The sequence below is a fragment of the Leucopleurus acutus genome (assembly GCF_964270905.1).
Source record: "Leucopleurus acutus genome assembly, chromosome: 5".
NCBI classification, from domain to species: Eukaryota; Metazoa; Chordata; class Mammalia; order Artiodactyla; family Delphinidae; genus Leucopleurus; species Leucopleurus acutus.
Genome location: NC_139147.1, coordinates 56,354,304 through 56,368,172, shown reverse-complemented (window position 1 = coordinate 56,368,172; position 13,869 = coordinate 56,354,304). Strand labels below are relative to the sequence as shown.

General features: G+C 42.9%; 1 protein-coding gene across 1 annotated transcript; it reads left to right on the top strand.

Moving 5' to 3' along the window:
* Positions 1 to 5,477: 5,477 nt before the first annotated feature.
* DPPA4 (developmental pluripotency associated 4) lies at positions 5,478 to 12,283 on the top strand (the record flags this gene model as incomplete). Its single annotated transcript, XM_082839247.1, has 7 exons — positions 5,478 to 5,501; positions 7,258 to 7,417; positions 8,323 to 8,486; positions 8,574 to 8,624; positions 8,969 to 9,266; positions 10,767 to 10,962; positions 12,253 to 12,283. The coding sequence occupies 7 exons, from the start codon at positions 5,478 to 5,480 to the stop codon at positions 12,281 to 12,283; spliced, it is 924 nt and encodes a 307-aa protein (XP_082695373.1).
* Between the last annotated feature and the right edge of the window lie 1,586 nt (positions 12,284 to 13,869).

The following is a 13,869-nucleotide window of genomic DNA, read 5'->3' as shown; positions in this document are numbered from 1 at the left end:
ACTGCACAATATGCCAATGAATTAAGAGACGAGTTGTTGGGGGCAAGGAATAGCAACTTTATTTAAAAAGCCAGCAGACTGAGAAGATGGTGGACTCCTGCCCCAAAGAAACATCTTGTCTGCGTTAGAATTCAGGCTTCTGGGACTTCTCTGGCGATCCAGTGGTTAAGACTCCGTGCTTCCACTGTTACAAGCACGAGTTCGATCCCTGGGGGGAGCTAATACCCTGCATGCCGCATGACGTGGCCAAAAAAAAAAAAAAAAAAAAAAGCATTTGGGCTGCTTTTATGCTAAAGGGGGAGGGAGTAAACATTTCCTTGTCAGCCTCCGGAGATGTGTTAATTTCTTCCTCCCTGTAGTCATTCACAAGTGGACCTGTTCAGGATGTTTCCTGTGAACTAAACAAAGGTATTTTAGCTTAATGGTCATTACCTGGGAGACAGGGTTCCCAGAGATGGGCCATTATGTATAGTCTAAGCTTACAGGCAACATCCCTTTACTGATTGACTTGTACTAGAATACAAAGTGTTCTTTCCTATTGTATTCTCTTTCCTTTACTTTGAAGTAGGTGACTGTATCCAGGAGAGTTTATATGATCACAAAGAGTAGTACAGAGCCAGGTATTTCTCTGTTTTCAGTTCAAATAGGTTCATTAAGGCCTACAGGCTCACAGTTGCCTCTCTTCCCCAGTAACATACAAACAAAGACTTGGGAAATCAACACTGACCTATGTACAGACACTATCAGTTGGCTTGGTGAAGAACAACCTTTGGGAAACATCAATATCCTCCACGGCAGTGATGAATCTCCTGGAGTGTTGATAGATATAATTTATTTTGGCTTCAAAAAGCTTTTGAATTGGGCTTCCCTGCTGGCGCAGTGGTTGAGAGTCCGCCTGCCGATGCAGGGGACGCGGGTTCGTGCCCCGGTCCGGGAAGATCCCACATGCCGCGGAGCGGCTGGGCCCATGAGCCATGGCCGTTGAGCCTGCACGTCCGGAGCCTGTGCTCCGCAACGGGAGAGGCCACAGCAGTGAGAGGCCCGCGTACCGCAAAAAAAAAAAAAAAAAAAGCTTTTGAAGATGTCCTCAATAACATATTTGAAATAAACCAGGCACACAGAACTGCTGTGGTAATAGTACAAGTAGTGGTCTCCACACGGAAGCTCCAGAGAAAGGATGTGAATTGAAGCTGGAATAAAGCTCAGGAGCCTCTTGTCAATCCTTGTGGCCTCACTCAGAGCTGCATCAGCCTGGAGAAAGTGGCAACTTTTTTCTAACTGGTCCACTTGAGTGGATACTTTTTTGCAATTTGTCAGCTCCAAAGTGTTATCGGTTTCAGATGTATACTAAATTTCATAAGAGCTGATAATGGCCCTAGGACACACAATTACTTTGGCACTTAGCACATATAGGAAGATCAGACGCTAGAAACCTAATAATTGAGTAATGATTCTCCTGGAGCAGTTAATTGGGAGGAGAGAGGGGAAGAAAAAGGAGAACATATTAGGTGAGATTGTCAAGGAATGTTATTGTTTTATGCAAACATTTCAGTATTTATGTATAATCACTGGGACAGATCTATAAGGTCTGAAGCTTATACAACTTTGGAGTTCCCTTTTTAAGAAAAAGAATATAAAATTATGAATGCACAATTGCTAGAGCCCTCACAGGAACTTGGGATGGGCCAGTGAAAGTCAAGTACTCAAAGCTTAAACTTTAGTAGTTTCATGGTAAATCTGCCCTGATTAGCACAATGCGTCCTGTTCTTTAAAGTAGATGCCAAAGAAAACTAGGTATATAATTCACACCATTAGGTTTGTTCACATCTTGGGAACTTCTTCTACTGTGAAGAAATTAAGGACCCAAACCACCTTTTTGTTACTAGTGCCTAAGACACAAAGAAAGGAAGGCAGAAAGGAAGGAGGGAAGTTGGGAGAGAGACAGTTTATAAAGAGACAGGTTTTTTTTTTTTAATTTCATTATCAGCTCTATCAGCTCCCTCCAACTTTTCCCTTTTTAAACCAAAGTTATTCACAAAGCTGATGGCCTACTTTACTGTTTAGATTTACTTCTAAATGACTGACCTGTTTCTTCAAATAAAATAACCTAATAAAGAGCAATAATTTCCCACTATAAGAGATACTATTTAAAAGGTACATTGTCATAAATTAGGTGTGTCAAGTTCCAGTGTACTTGTAAAAGTACCAGTCTCTTGGATATGGAGAAAGAGGGGTTCTCATACACTTTTAAATTGGTAAAATCTCTCTGCATATGAATTGAGTTATGCATACATTTTAAATAAGCCTAACTTTGGACACAGCACTTCTAGGAATACACAGTGCAGAAAGATTCAGGCAAATTCTCCAACCAGCCTCCACAGTCACACCTCCCACAAAATCTCTTTATCCCATCAAATATGAAATGGTGGTTATGTATGATATAATCCTGTTTCATCTAGTGTAAATGCAGATTAATGGCTTTTTAAACATCATTGCCTCCAGGTAAACAACTATAGGCCTCATTGACTCAGCTCATTTTATTCAATCAAAATTTGGGGGGAAGAGAAAATACACATAAAAACAAAGACAAAAGAAAACCTGGCAGAAATACCCCCATATCTCTCAAATCTGTCTTCCTTTCCAACATACTAATAATAGAAACATTTAACACTGATCCAACGCGTGCTGTGCCAGACACCATATATTGGGACATGTGAGAGCCCACTCCACTCTCCCACAACCCTTTGAGCAAGGGGTATCATTTTCATCACCCCCATTTTACAAGTGACGAAAGGGAAAGACCTAGAGGTGTTAAATAACTTGGCCAAGATCACACAGCTAGAAGAGGAGAGGTTGAGGTTCAAATGCAGTCTGGCTTTGGGGTCTGCTTTTTTTAGTTCCCCGACCAGGAATCGAACCCGTGCCCCCTGCACTGGGAGCAGAGAGTCTTAACTACTGGACCGCCAGGGAAGTCCCTGGAGTCTGTTTTCTTAACCACAACTCTACATCACCACCCACTCACAAGTTTTCACAGGCCTAAAAATGCCTCAGTGGCCTCCTAACTCATCTTCCAGTGTCTGTGCTGATTCATCTCCACTTTTCTCCTCACTGCAGTTGAGAGACCTTTAAAGTACGCTCATCAGAGTTCACTCACCCCCATCCCATCCCCACTGCCACCTTGAACTTTTTCAATAGCTTTCCATTGCTCTTAGCCTACAGATCAAAAGGCCAAACTATCCAGACTCTATTTACACTGTTCTCCCCCTCAGAACAGAGCGGGGCTGATCCCTCCCCACCTTCCTCTATTCAGTTAGGTAGCTCACCTGGTCCTTCAGATCTGCTACTTTCTTGACTTCCTCCATGAAGTCTAAACCCCTGTTGCAGGCTGCCAAATGTAGGAAATTTCCTCCTTTTCAAGGGTCATAATTGAATAGTTTACATTTGTTTGGATAATACATATGTATATATAAGATAAAAAGATATTTGGATTTTTACTTCATTCAATAATTCAGTAGTATTAATTATGCTCAAATATTTTAAATTGTACTAATCCTCTTTATACTGAATATATAGGACATTATTTAACCCATTTTTTTTTTTTTGAATGGTTGGTGCAATTCTTTTTTTTTGTCTTTGTTTTTATTTTTTGGCCATGCCGTGCAGCTTGTGGGATCTTAGTTCCCTGACCGGGTATTGAACCAGGGAACACGGCAGTGAAAGCCTGCGTCTTAATCACTGGACCACTGGGGAATTCCAGGTGCAATTCTTTTAGAATTGTGTTTCTCCAAATAGCGGTTGGCCTAAGAATTTCTAAATTATAATCTCAACACACACTCCCATCTATTAACATACAAATCACGGATTATATCTTGCCCAGGATTAGGTATCTCTTAATTTAGAACTCAGTAATGTTACCTTCAATTACACTGCGAAAAGGAAGATGATTCAATGAAATACCTGAATCAGCCAAACCTAAACTTGATTTCTGGTTCTTTCACTTACTGTGCCAAGCAGGTTACCAACACAATCTTATACACACTTTTGTCAGCTATGAAATGGAGAACAATAAAATAATGGCTGTGTGGGACTTCCCTGGTGGTCCAGTGGTTAAGACTCCATGCTTCCACTGCAGGGGGCATGGGTTTGATCCCTGGTCGGGGAACTAAGATCTCGCAAGCCGTGTGGCATGGCCAAGAAAAAAAATTAATAATGATAATAATAATAGCTGTGAACCTTTAAACCCAGAATTAGTACAAAACAAATACTCAATGGATTTTAAAAAAAATTTTTATTTTATTTTTGGCTGCGTTGGGTCTTCATTGCTGTGCACGGGCTTTCTCTAGTTGCAGTGAGAAGGAGCTAGGCTTCATTGCGGTGCGCAGGCTTCTCATTGTGGTGGTTTCGCTTGTTGTGGAGCTAGGGCTCTAGGCACGCAGGCTTCAGTAGTTGTGGTGCATGGTCTCAGTAGCTGTGGTGCACAGACTTAGTTGTTCCACAGCATGTGGCATCTTCCCAAACTAGGGCTCAAACCCGTGTCCGCTACATTGGCAGGTAGATTCTCAACCACTGAGCCACCAGGGAAGTCCCTCAATGGACATTTTTTTTTTTTTAAGATATTGGGGGTAGGAATTTATTAATTATTTATTTATTTTGGCTGTGTTGGGTTTTCATTTCTGTGTGAGGGCTTTCTCTAGTTGTGGCAAGTGGGGGCCACTCTTCATCACGGTGCGTGGGCCTCTCACTATCGCGGCCTCTCTTGTTGTGGAGCACAGGCTCCAGACACACAGGCTCAGTAGTTGTAGCTCATGGGCCTAGTTGCTCCGTGGCATGTGGGATCCTCACCACGGCTCGAACCCATGTTCCCTGCATTAACAGGCAGATTCTCAACCACTGTGCCACCAGGGAAGCCCCCTCAATGGACTTTTAAAACTATTATTGTTAGTTGTTGGCAGATGGGAAGGTTCTAGTTATTATTAGTACTGATGGAAAACTGAAGTTTTAATAAGTTGAGTAACTTGCTTAAGAAATGAAACGTATATGGTACAAGAAAACAGTTTTGCTTTCTTCAAGCCGCTGGTTTGGCCCAGAATTCTGTTGTTTCCACAAGTTTCATCATTAAATCCTGTCACACATCCCCTTCAGAAGTCTCTAGCAACTTTTCTTTTTCCCTTGGAATTTTTCTGAAGGAATTTTCAACTTCCCAATGTCTCCGGAACCACACCCTGTGTAATAATGTTAAAAAAAACTCACAGGAAAGGGCCCGGAATGTTATTATGTATTCATTCATACAATAGTCACTCATGAATAACAAAGTGTGCAAGCTTAGCTTTCACGGGCTGTGGGGGAAGGAACAGAGGGGAGGAGAAAAGGAAAAGTGCTTACCGGCCGGAAGAAGGAGGAGCCTTTAAAAGAGCAACCTTGGGCCAGGGGCCGTTTCAGAAGTAAGGAGAGTATCATCAAGCTTGAGATTTCTGATCATGGAGAGTGCAAAGAACAAGGAGGTAAGTACAATCTGCACGGGTTTGCTTTTGTCTGTCTTTGTCAATCTTCGTGCTTCTCTTTATCTTGGGCACACTTACTCCCTCTTCTGAGGAGAAAAGAAGGTCCCTTAGAATTTCCTTCCCTTCACTTGTTGAAAAAAAAAAATCAAGTTCCTGGATATAATTGCTCCCTGGTATACTGAACCAGATCCTTTAATTTTGCTTCTACAGACACAGGTTCGAGACCAAAATTGCTGCGTCTGGATTCATCTTTTCTTAGGGTTGTTAGGGCCAAGGAACAATGGGAAACCAGACGTATTGAGGAACACTGAGGACAGCAACTAAAGTCAGACAGGCTGTGGGGCTTTGTTGAGAAAAATTGAATCCCTCTGCCAGTGCAGCCTGACCGCTCTCCGGGTCTCTTTCCTAGAGCTAGGTCATTTTTTGCCCTCCCAATTTTAACTAAGACTTTTGGGAGGCCCCAAAGTGAGTGAGGTACAAAGTGCACTTTGTATAAGTGTTATGCCAATGTGAGATTTGAATATGAATGTAAACCTGCTATAGAGATGTAAAAATGTAATTCGTACTCCCTTCTTGGAGGTGATAGGAATTAGATTTGGAAGCAAATCTGGGATTTAGTATTGACTTGGGGTTTAATTTCTATCGCAAGTGTCTACCTGTGTGCCCTTAGTTATGTAACCTCTGAGCCTCAGCTTCTGCATCTGAAAAACAAAATAATAGATTGTTGCTGGATTGATGTGGGGATTAAAAGAAGGAAAATAAGGAGTCTGTGGTGTGGAACAATGCCTGATGGAAACTATAGGCTCAAAAAAATGTTGTTTCTTTGTATCAAACAGCTTTATTCTCACTGTTCTCTTGTTTCTTTTGAATTAACCAATATTTATTGAGTGCCTACAACCAGAGGGAAAGGAATTCTACCCTTGGGGAATTTATAATCAAATGGAGTAACAGTCATGGATCAAATCACACAAGCAAATGTAAAACTGCAACTGACAAGTGGTAGGAATGTGGCAATGGCGCAGTAGATTTGTACTGGTCTATAAAGTGGAGAAAAGGTTACCAGCTGAACTAACACTTGAAGTGAGATTCTGAAAGCGGATTAAGGGTTTAAGAACATGAATATAAGGGAAGGTTGTGTGTGTGGAGCTGAGTGATATCCTTTCAGGCAAAGTAACTAGGTTGGAAAGGAAAGTAGTTTTGTGGCAGTAGCTTGGGGCAATAGTATGGGAAAGGTTTATCCGGAAGAGGTAAATGGGGGGGGGGGAATGGGGAAAGAGGGGAAAAAAACCTTCCAGGTGAGGGATAATGGATATTGTGGGTGATGTAAGGGCTTTCTCCAAAGCAGAGGCTAGTTTCTTCTATGAATTTTGTTTATATATATATATATATTTTTTTTTTTTTTTTTTGTCTTTTCTCGTATATTTTTGGACCTTGCCGCCGAGGCTTGTGGGATCTTAATTCCTCAACCAGGGACTGAACCCTGGCCCTTGCAGTGAAAGTGCTGAGTCCTAACCACTGGACAACCAGGGAATTCCCCTTTTCTCATACTTTCAGATTGGCCTTCCACTTCTCTATCACTGCTTCCCTTTCTTATAAATAAACCTGAGTATTAAGATGATACCCAGAAGAGAACCCATGTTGCCAGTGGAGTTCAATGATTATCTTGGTACCTTGGATGTGAGGTGTCATAAGTCAGGTAGTGTATATGGTGGGTTGGACGCCCAGAGAAGTGACTTTCTGGTTCCTCTATCCCCAGTGCAACTCCACAAAGAAGACAGAGGAAGAATATATGAGCTGCAAATTCAAACGTACATCAGTAGATGCCGAAGAGGGACAGGGGGCTTCTGGTAAACCAGATATACTAGAAAACTCAGCAAAGAGGACCAAAAGAAAAAGATCTATAAAAAATAACAGAGGTAAGAGATCTACAGTTCCTTAAATCCTATTTCCCTGGGTCCGAGAAGACAGGGATTTTTCTGAAAAAGTAGGGAAGAAATTTCAGTCCTGTATTCTGCAAATCCTACACTTCCTTTGAAGCCTAGTTTAAATCTCACCTCCTGGTTGTGATCATTATTTTGCCTACTCTAAATTCTGGGAGTTAAGGATCTTCATGTGCAATGATCTGGGGACAGAGACCTATAAATTCAAAATCCCATCCTTGAAACTCTACTTCCTGTCTTAAAAATATGAGGAAAGTAGCTACCTTGCTGAGTTGGATTGAGGTCAGGGTGGAGGGTCAGTTGTAATTTACACAGAATAATTAGGTAAACAGCCTACACTTCATCTGACTGAATGGGCGCTCAGTCAAACCTAGTGACTATTAACGTCAGTCTTTCCTGAATGGTGAGAGCGTGTGAGGTGCAGCAGGAGACCAGAGTGCTGCCCTAGTGGGGTGGGCTGCCAGAATTATGGGTATTAGTCATTGTGTAGCATTTCTGGGTGGCTTATTTTGTTTTTTGCGGTGAGAGGGCAAGGCATGGCCTAGTAGTTATGACCTCAGGTCTAAAACTTCTATCATTCCCTGCATTGGAAGTGCAATCTCTAGGTCAACCTCCTCAGGGTCTGTGGTTTAGAGCCCTCACAAAAGAGCAAGTGTGCATGAGTAGTGGGGAGTTTTAGGAAGTAAAAATACTGAGGGATTCAGAAATATTGTCAGTTTTAGTTTTGAGGTTCTATCCCTTGAAGGTTACGTGGTCTTTGGCAAGTCATTTAATTTTACAGTGGGGATTAGACTATAAGGACTAAAAGTGATTGTACTTTTGACATTTTAAAAGGCTACACAAAAGTTAATTATTGCTAATTTTATCTCATTCTCCTTCAGCTTGTTGTCCACGAAAAATGCCACAATGTTGTGACAGTGTGAAACCTCAGAAGAAGACGATGCCAATTCCTCCTTTACCTTCTATACTGCCGCCTGTCAATCTGATTCATAGGGATGTTGTGCGCGCTTGGTGCCAGCAGTTAAAACTAAGCACCAAAGGCCCGGTGAGTGTCCAGGGTAGGAGTTGATGCTCTTGGGAGGAAGACTACGAGCCTCAGTTTGATTATTAACTCATTTTTCTCTTGTCTTAGAAACTAGACGGATATAAACGACTCTGTGAACATGCCTACCCTCATCAAAAAGTGAGTAATTTGTAGGGAATTTGGCCAAGTCGAAGGTTTAGTTATTCTCATCCTAATCACCTATTTTAGCGTTAAAAGGTGAGTAGAGGACTTCCCTGGTGGCGCAGTGGTTGAGAGTCCGCCTGCCGATGCAGGGGACACAGGTTTGTGCCCCCGTCCGGGAAGATCCCACATGCCGCGGAGCGGCTGCGCCTGTGAGCCATGGCCGCTGAGCCTGCGCGTCCGGAGCCTGTGCTCCGCAACGGGAGAGGCCACAACGGTGAGAGGCCCGCGTACCGCAAAAAAAACCCCAAAAAACAGGTGAGTAGAAGAATTGTCTTTAATCTTTTAAACCCTCTATGTAGAACATTCCTGCCACAGCCGAGGAGGCCAGGATCCTATCACTAGCGAGAAGAAAATCAAAGATGGACGAGGGGGAACTACCTCTGGAATGTTCTGATGAAAAGATGTCTTCTGAAGTGGCTGCTCCTCCTGAGGAGGGAGCTCCTGCCCTTGAAGGAGCTCCTGCCCTTGAAGGAGATCCTACTCTTCAGGAAGTTGTATCGACTTCTGCCTCTGACCCAGGAACTGTGTTTGCCTCCTGGAGCAGAATGACGGCCAGGGCCCTGAAGATGGAGTCGGCGCAATCGCAAGAGACCTGTGGTAAGCTCACTAGTAAGAACTGCTTCTGGTTCAGGTGGGAAAATAAGTTCAATTGCTATTAACCGCTGATTAACTTCAGGGTGTTATCAAAATCATCTGAAGACCTGGTGATTCCTGGGCCCCACCCACACAGTTTTCTGGTTCAGGTCTGGGTAGGCCCTAGGAATTTACATTTCTAACCATCTCCCAGGCACGGCTAATCTGGGGACCGCATTTTGAGAACCAGTGATCTAAATTAATGAGGTCATCAGAAGGGGATAGAAATCTGGCTTCATTTCTTTTCGCCTCCTTTAAAGAATTAAAAGTAAAAGCAGTCTCTAAAATCAACTGCCTGAGCTAAAGCCTTGGATCTTCTAGCATCTGTCAAGTGAGTGGCATTAACTGTTATTTAATCTGGTTCTCAGTTTGCTCGTGGTGATGTAGGTTAATAATAATACCTACCTCATGATGTCATTGTGAGAGTTACAGGAGATAAAATTAAGGCCATGAACTGGTTAGCACATTACAATGCCTGTTGAGACCCCTGTCCCCCCTATAACTGGTAAACTCCCCCTCCCCTTGGGAGCAAAGCCTGGGGCCAGGCCCTGTCCACTGTCTGTTGCACATAGTGGGGTGTTGCTCCAGGATTTTGCTTCAGACATGTAAGATCCCCCATCCATTAAACCATTGATGTTGCTAAAAAAAAAAAAAAAAAAAAAGAGTTGAGACCTCTGAACTTGTTTTATGAGGGCCTTCCCAGACCACTCTGGTTTAGTCTTTCTATTGAAGGAAACCAGAACGTCACCCCAAAATATGCCTCTTTGCCATAAAAATCTTGAGCTGAAGGCAATCAAAAAGCAGCACCCTTTTTCGCCCTAAGGCAGGATTATCCTTTTTCGCCCTAAGGCAGGATTATCTATTCTCCTTTTGCTGGAGACAGACTTATCCACTGAGAGTGGGCACCAGAGCAACCAGCAAAGAAACCTCATCCATTAGTTTCCTCCCATATATTTACCTTCCCACCGTTTGCCACCCTTGGGTGCCTAAAACTGCTTCCCTTTGTCCTGTCATTTCTTTGCACATGTATTGTTCTTTGTCAAAGATGTTACATAAGATGGAATTCTAAGCTGCCATTTTGAGCTAGTGTTTCCATTTTTCCTGCACTATGTGCACTGCATGAATTCATCAACTGTTTTTCCCTTGTTAGTCTTTTTGTTAGAGTCCCAGGTGAAAACCTAAGACGGGCAGAGGAAAAGCTTTGCCACCCTCCCAGCCACACTGTCATCTACCCACTTGCCTCTGTACATCCAGATGTATTTTTTGTTTCTTTTAAAATATTTAACAGGAACTGTTTTTGCATTATTTTCTAAAGGGGAACAGGGTAGAGTAAGTTAGGTTTCAGGGTTCATATCTGGGAGCTGGCACTTGAGGAAGACAGTAGCATCAAAGGCCATGATGCAAACTCGAAGTTTAGACTTTGGTCTTGCTATGCTCGTACTGAACCTCTCTTTCCTTCCCCAGGGGTCTGGTGGTGTGTGGTTCACGGGAGAGGTCTCCCTGCTAACACAGAGGGCTGGGTTCATTTACAATTTCATGCCGGACAGGCTTGGGTGCCTGAAAAACGAAGGAGGGTGTCTGCGCTCTTCTTGCCTCCTGCGGGCAATCATCCTCCCCCACACCTGGAGGACAACATGCTGTGCCCTGAGTGTGTGCACAGGTAAACACATGGTACCCTTCTACCATCTGGGTTTTAGTTGGGGGAAAAAGGAGATACATATTCATCTTAATTAGCCCTGTATTTCAAGCACAAGTTGTCAATAAAGATTTTCACAAAACGTTTTACTTGAGTAAGTGTCTTCCTAGGAGAAAGGGCATTTTTATGTCAAGGCATAATGCTTCTACCTGGAGACCCATAATTTTGGAGCAGTAACCAATTGTATAATTACTATATTCCCAGTATACGCACTACACAGAAATAATGACTAGCAAAAAAACCCTGCCTTTAGGTGGCCTACAGTCTAAGGGGGATGACTGGTACGTAAACGACTGTATCACCATGTGATGATTGGTATCAAAGAAGAGGTTTCTTAATTTAAGGGAAGAATTGTCTAGATGGAGAGGAGGAAGTAAGAAAAACCTGGCTTCTAGATAGTTTTTCGGTAATTACTTGAACACTGATAAGGGGAAGAGTTGCATTGAGCTGAGGACAGAGCTTCAAGGAACAGCAGTGTTTTAGGGACATGTTAAAGGAGACAGAAGGAACAAGGAGAAAACCTGAAATATGAAGTCAGTGGGGAGAATTTGCATGGGGAAATTGTCTTATAAAGGAGGTAGAGATAACATACTTGCTTGGAAAAGATAAGGGATTCAAAGCAATAAAGAATATAGATAATTTGGGGGTGGTTGAATAAGAGGAGGAGAGAAATAGAGGCTACAACTGGAGGTATTTTCTGAAAGATACGAATGGAGAAGGGGAGCAGTAGGATGCTTGGAGGGGATTGCCATGTGTTTTCTGTTAAATTGGGCCACATGTGTTTCCGGGCTTAGCTTGGAAGAGGGGCCTGCAGAGGAGGAGGATGGAGAGAAGCCCATCCCTCTGAATAGAGGGGCTTGGAGCAGCCCAGACTTGGCTCCCAGGGATCCATTTCCTCACCCTGTAATTGTCCAGGAATCATCCTGGGCTTCATCCCGTGCTCTCTGTTGGCCTGTTGGGGACCCACTTTTGGCGTCATGATAACTGAACACCAGGGATCTAGGGCAGCTGGCAGAGGATAGAAGCCTCAAGTTGGGCGGGGTGGGGGGGAGCTCAAGCTGCGGGATCTTAGTTCCCTGACCAGGGATTGAACCTGGGGCTATGGTAGTGAAAGAACTGAGTCCTAACCACTGGACCACCAGGAAAGTCCCAAGGGCAATTTTATTGGCATTCCAGGAGTGGGTTTCTTGGTTATTTTCAAGAATGCAATTTCATATTTCGTCTTGATTCTAAAACATTTCATTTGCTTTTTAGGAATAAAGTATTAATGAAAAGCCTGCAGTGAGATCACAATACCAGTAAAAAGGGTACAGCTATGATTATAATTAATGATAGAGAAGTGACTACAAATCAACTCCACGGCTATGATTATAATTAATGATAGAGAAGTGACTACAAATCAACTCCACGGTGCTATTTGACAGCTGAACTCTGGGCCACTCTGCACTCTCCATGCTTCCTGCTTACAGGGTTGCATGAAGAAAAGCCTGTGAACTGCCAAAAGTGGAAGTGGCTATCTCTCCAAAGACTCCCAGCCCTAAGGGAGCAGACGAGAAAGGAGATGGGGACATTTTAAAAATGCTAATTCGATGAATGGAATTAATTTACTTGAAAGTGCCTCAAGTGAATTTCTACATTGGGAAAAATGGGGCTTATAGGCAAAAGTTCAAATTTGGTTATGTGCACCTTAACCAAGTATTCAAACTTATCATCACCAGGAATGGTAAGAGTAGCAATGTGCTTCCTGATGTGATACAATATATCACTGATAATATTCTTGCCCCAAAGAATCTATTCACAAGGAAGCAATCAGCCCTGATTATGCCTCTTGTCTCCGCATAATTAAGTGAGCTTACCTTGTTTTGGGTGGCAGTTACTTAGATGCACCCATATGTAAATATTCACAGAGCTATGCACTTAAGATGTCTGTATTTTACTTATATGTAAATTATATATAATTTTTTTAAGTGTCCCACATTGAATGATAAGTTATAGTGCCTCTAGGAAAAAGGCAACTAGAAAATTTTGAAATTAACGCTTTTATTTTAAAACAAAATTCTCAATTGTGTGTGTGAAATGATTCTTTTGAAATATGTCAGATCATGACACTGCTCAAAACCCTCCCATGGATCCCATTCAAAGGGAAAACCAAAGTCACTGTAATGACCTCCAAGACCTTAACTAAAGTGCATTCTACCCCGTGCCCCTTCATCTCCTGCCTCATCTCCAACACCCTGCCTTTGCTGTTCTTTGACCATGCCTCACACGCTCTTACCTCAGGGCCTTGTCACTGGCTGGAATGCTCTTTTCCCCATATGTCAATATGGTAAACTTTCTTTTAATTCTTTCTTCGAATGCCACTTTGTCAAAAAGGCATACTGTGACCCCCTATTTAAAATCACAAGTTGTTTCTCCAGCCCTATAAGCACCCTGGGTCCCAATTTCTATTTTTCCATAACACTTGTCTCCTCTTACATGTTAATTTGTAATTTATTGTTTGTCTTGCCCTAACAATACAAAAGGATTTCTGGGGTACTTCCCTGTTGGTGCAGTGGATAAGAATCTGCCTGCCAGTGCTGGGGACACAGGTTCAAGCCCTGTTCCGGGAAGATCTCACATACCTCAGAGCAACTAAGCCCGTGAGCCACAACTACTGAGCCCACGTGCCACAACTACTGAGGCTCACGTGCCTAGAGCCCGTGCTCCGCAGCAAGAGAAGCCACCACAATGAGAAGCCCATGCACCGCAACGAAGAGTAGACCCCGCTCGCCACAACTAGAAAAAGCCTGCGTGCAGCAACAAAGACCCAACACAGCCAAAAATAAAAACACACTTTTTAAAAAAATGGATTTCTGTCAGTTTTGTGCACTT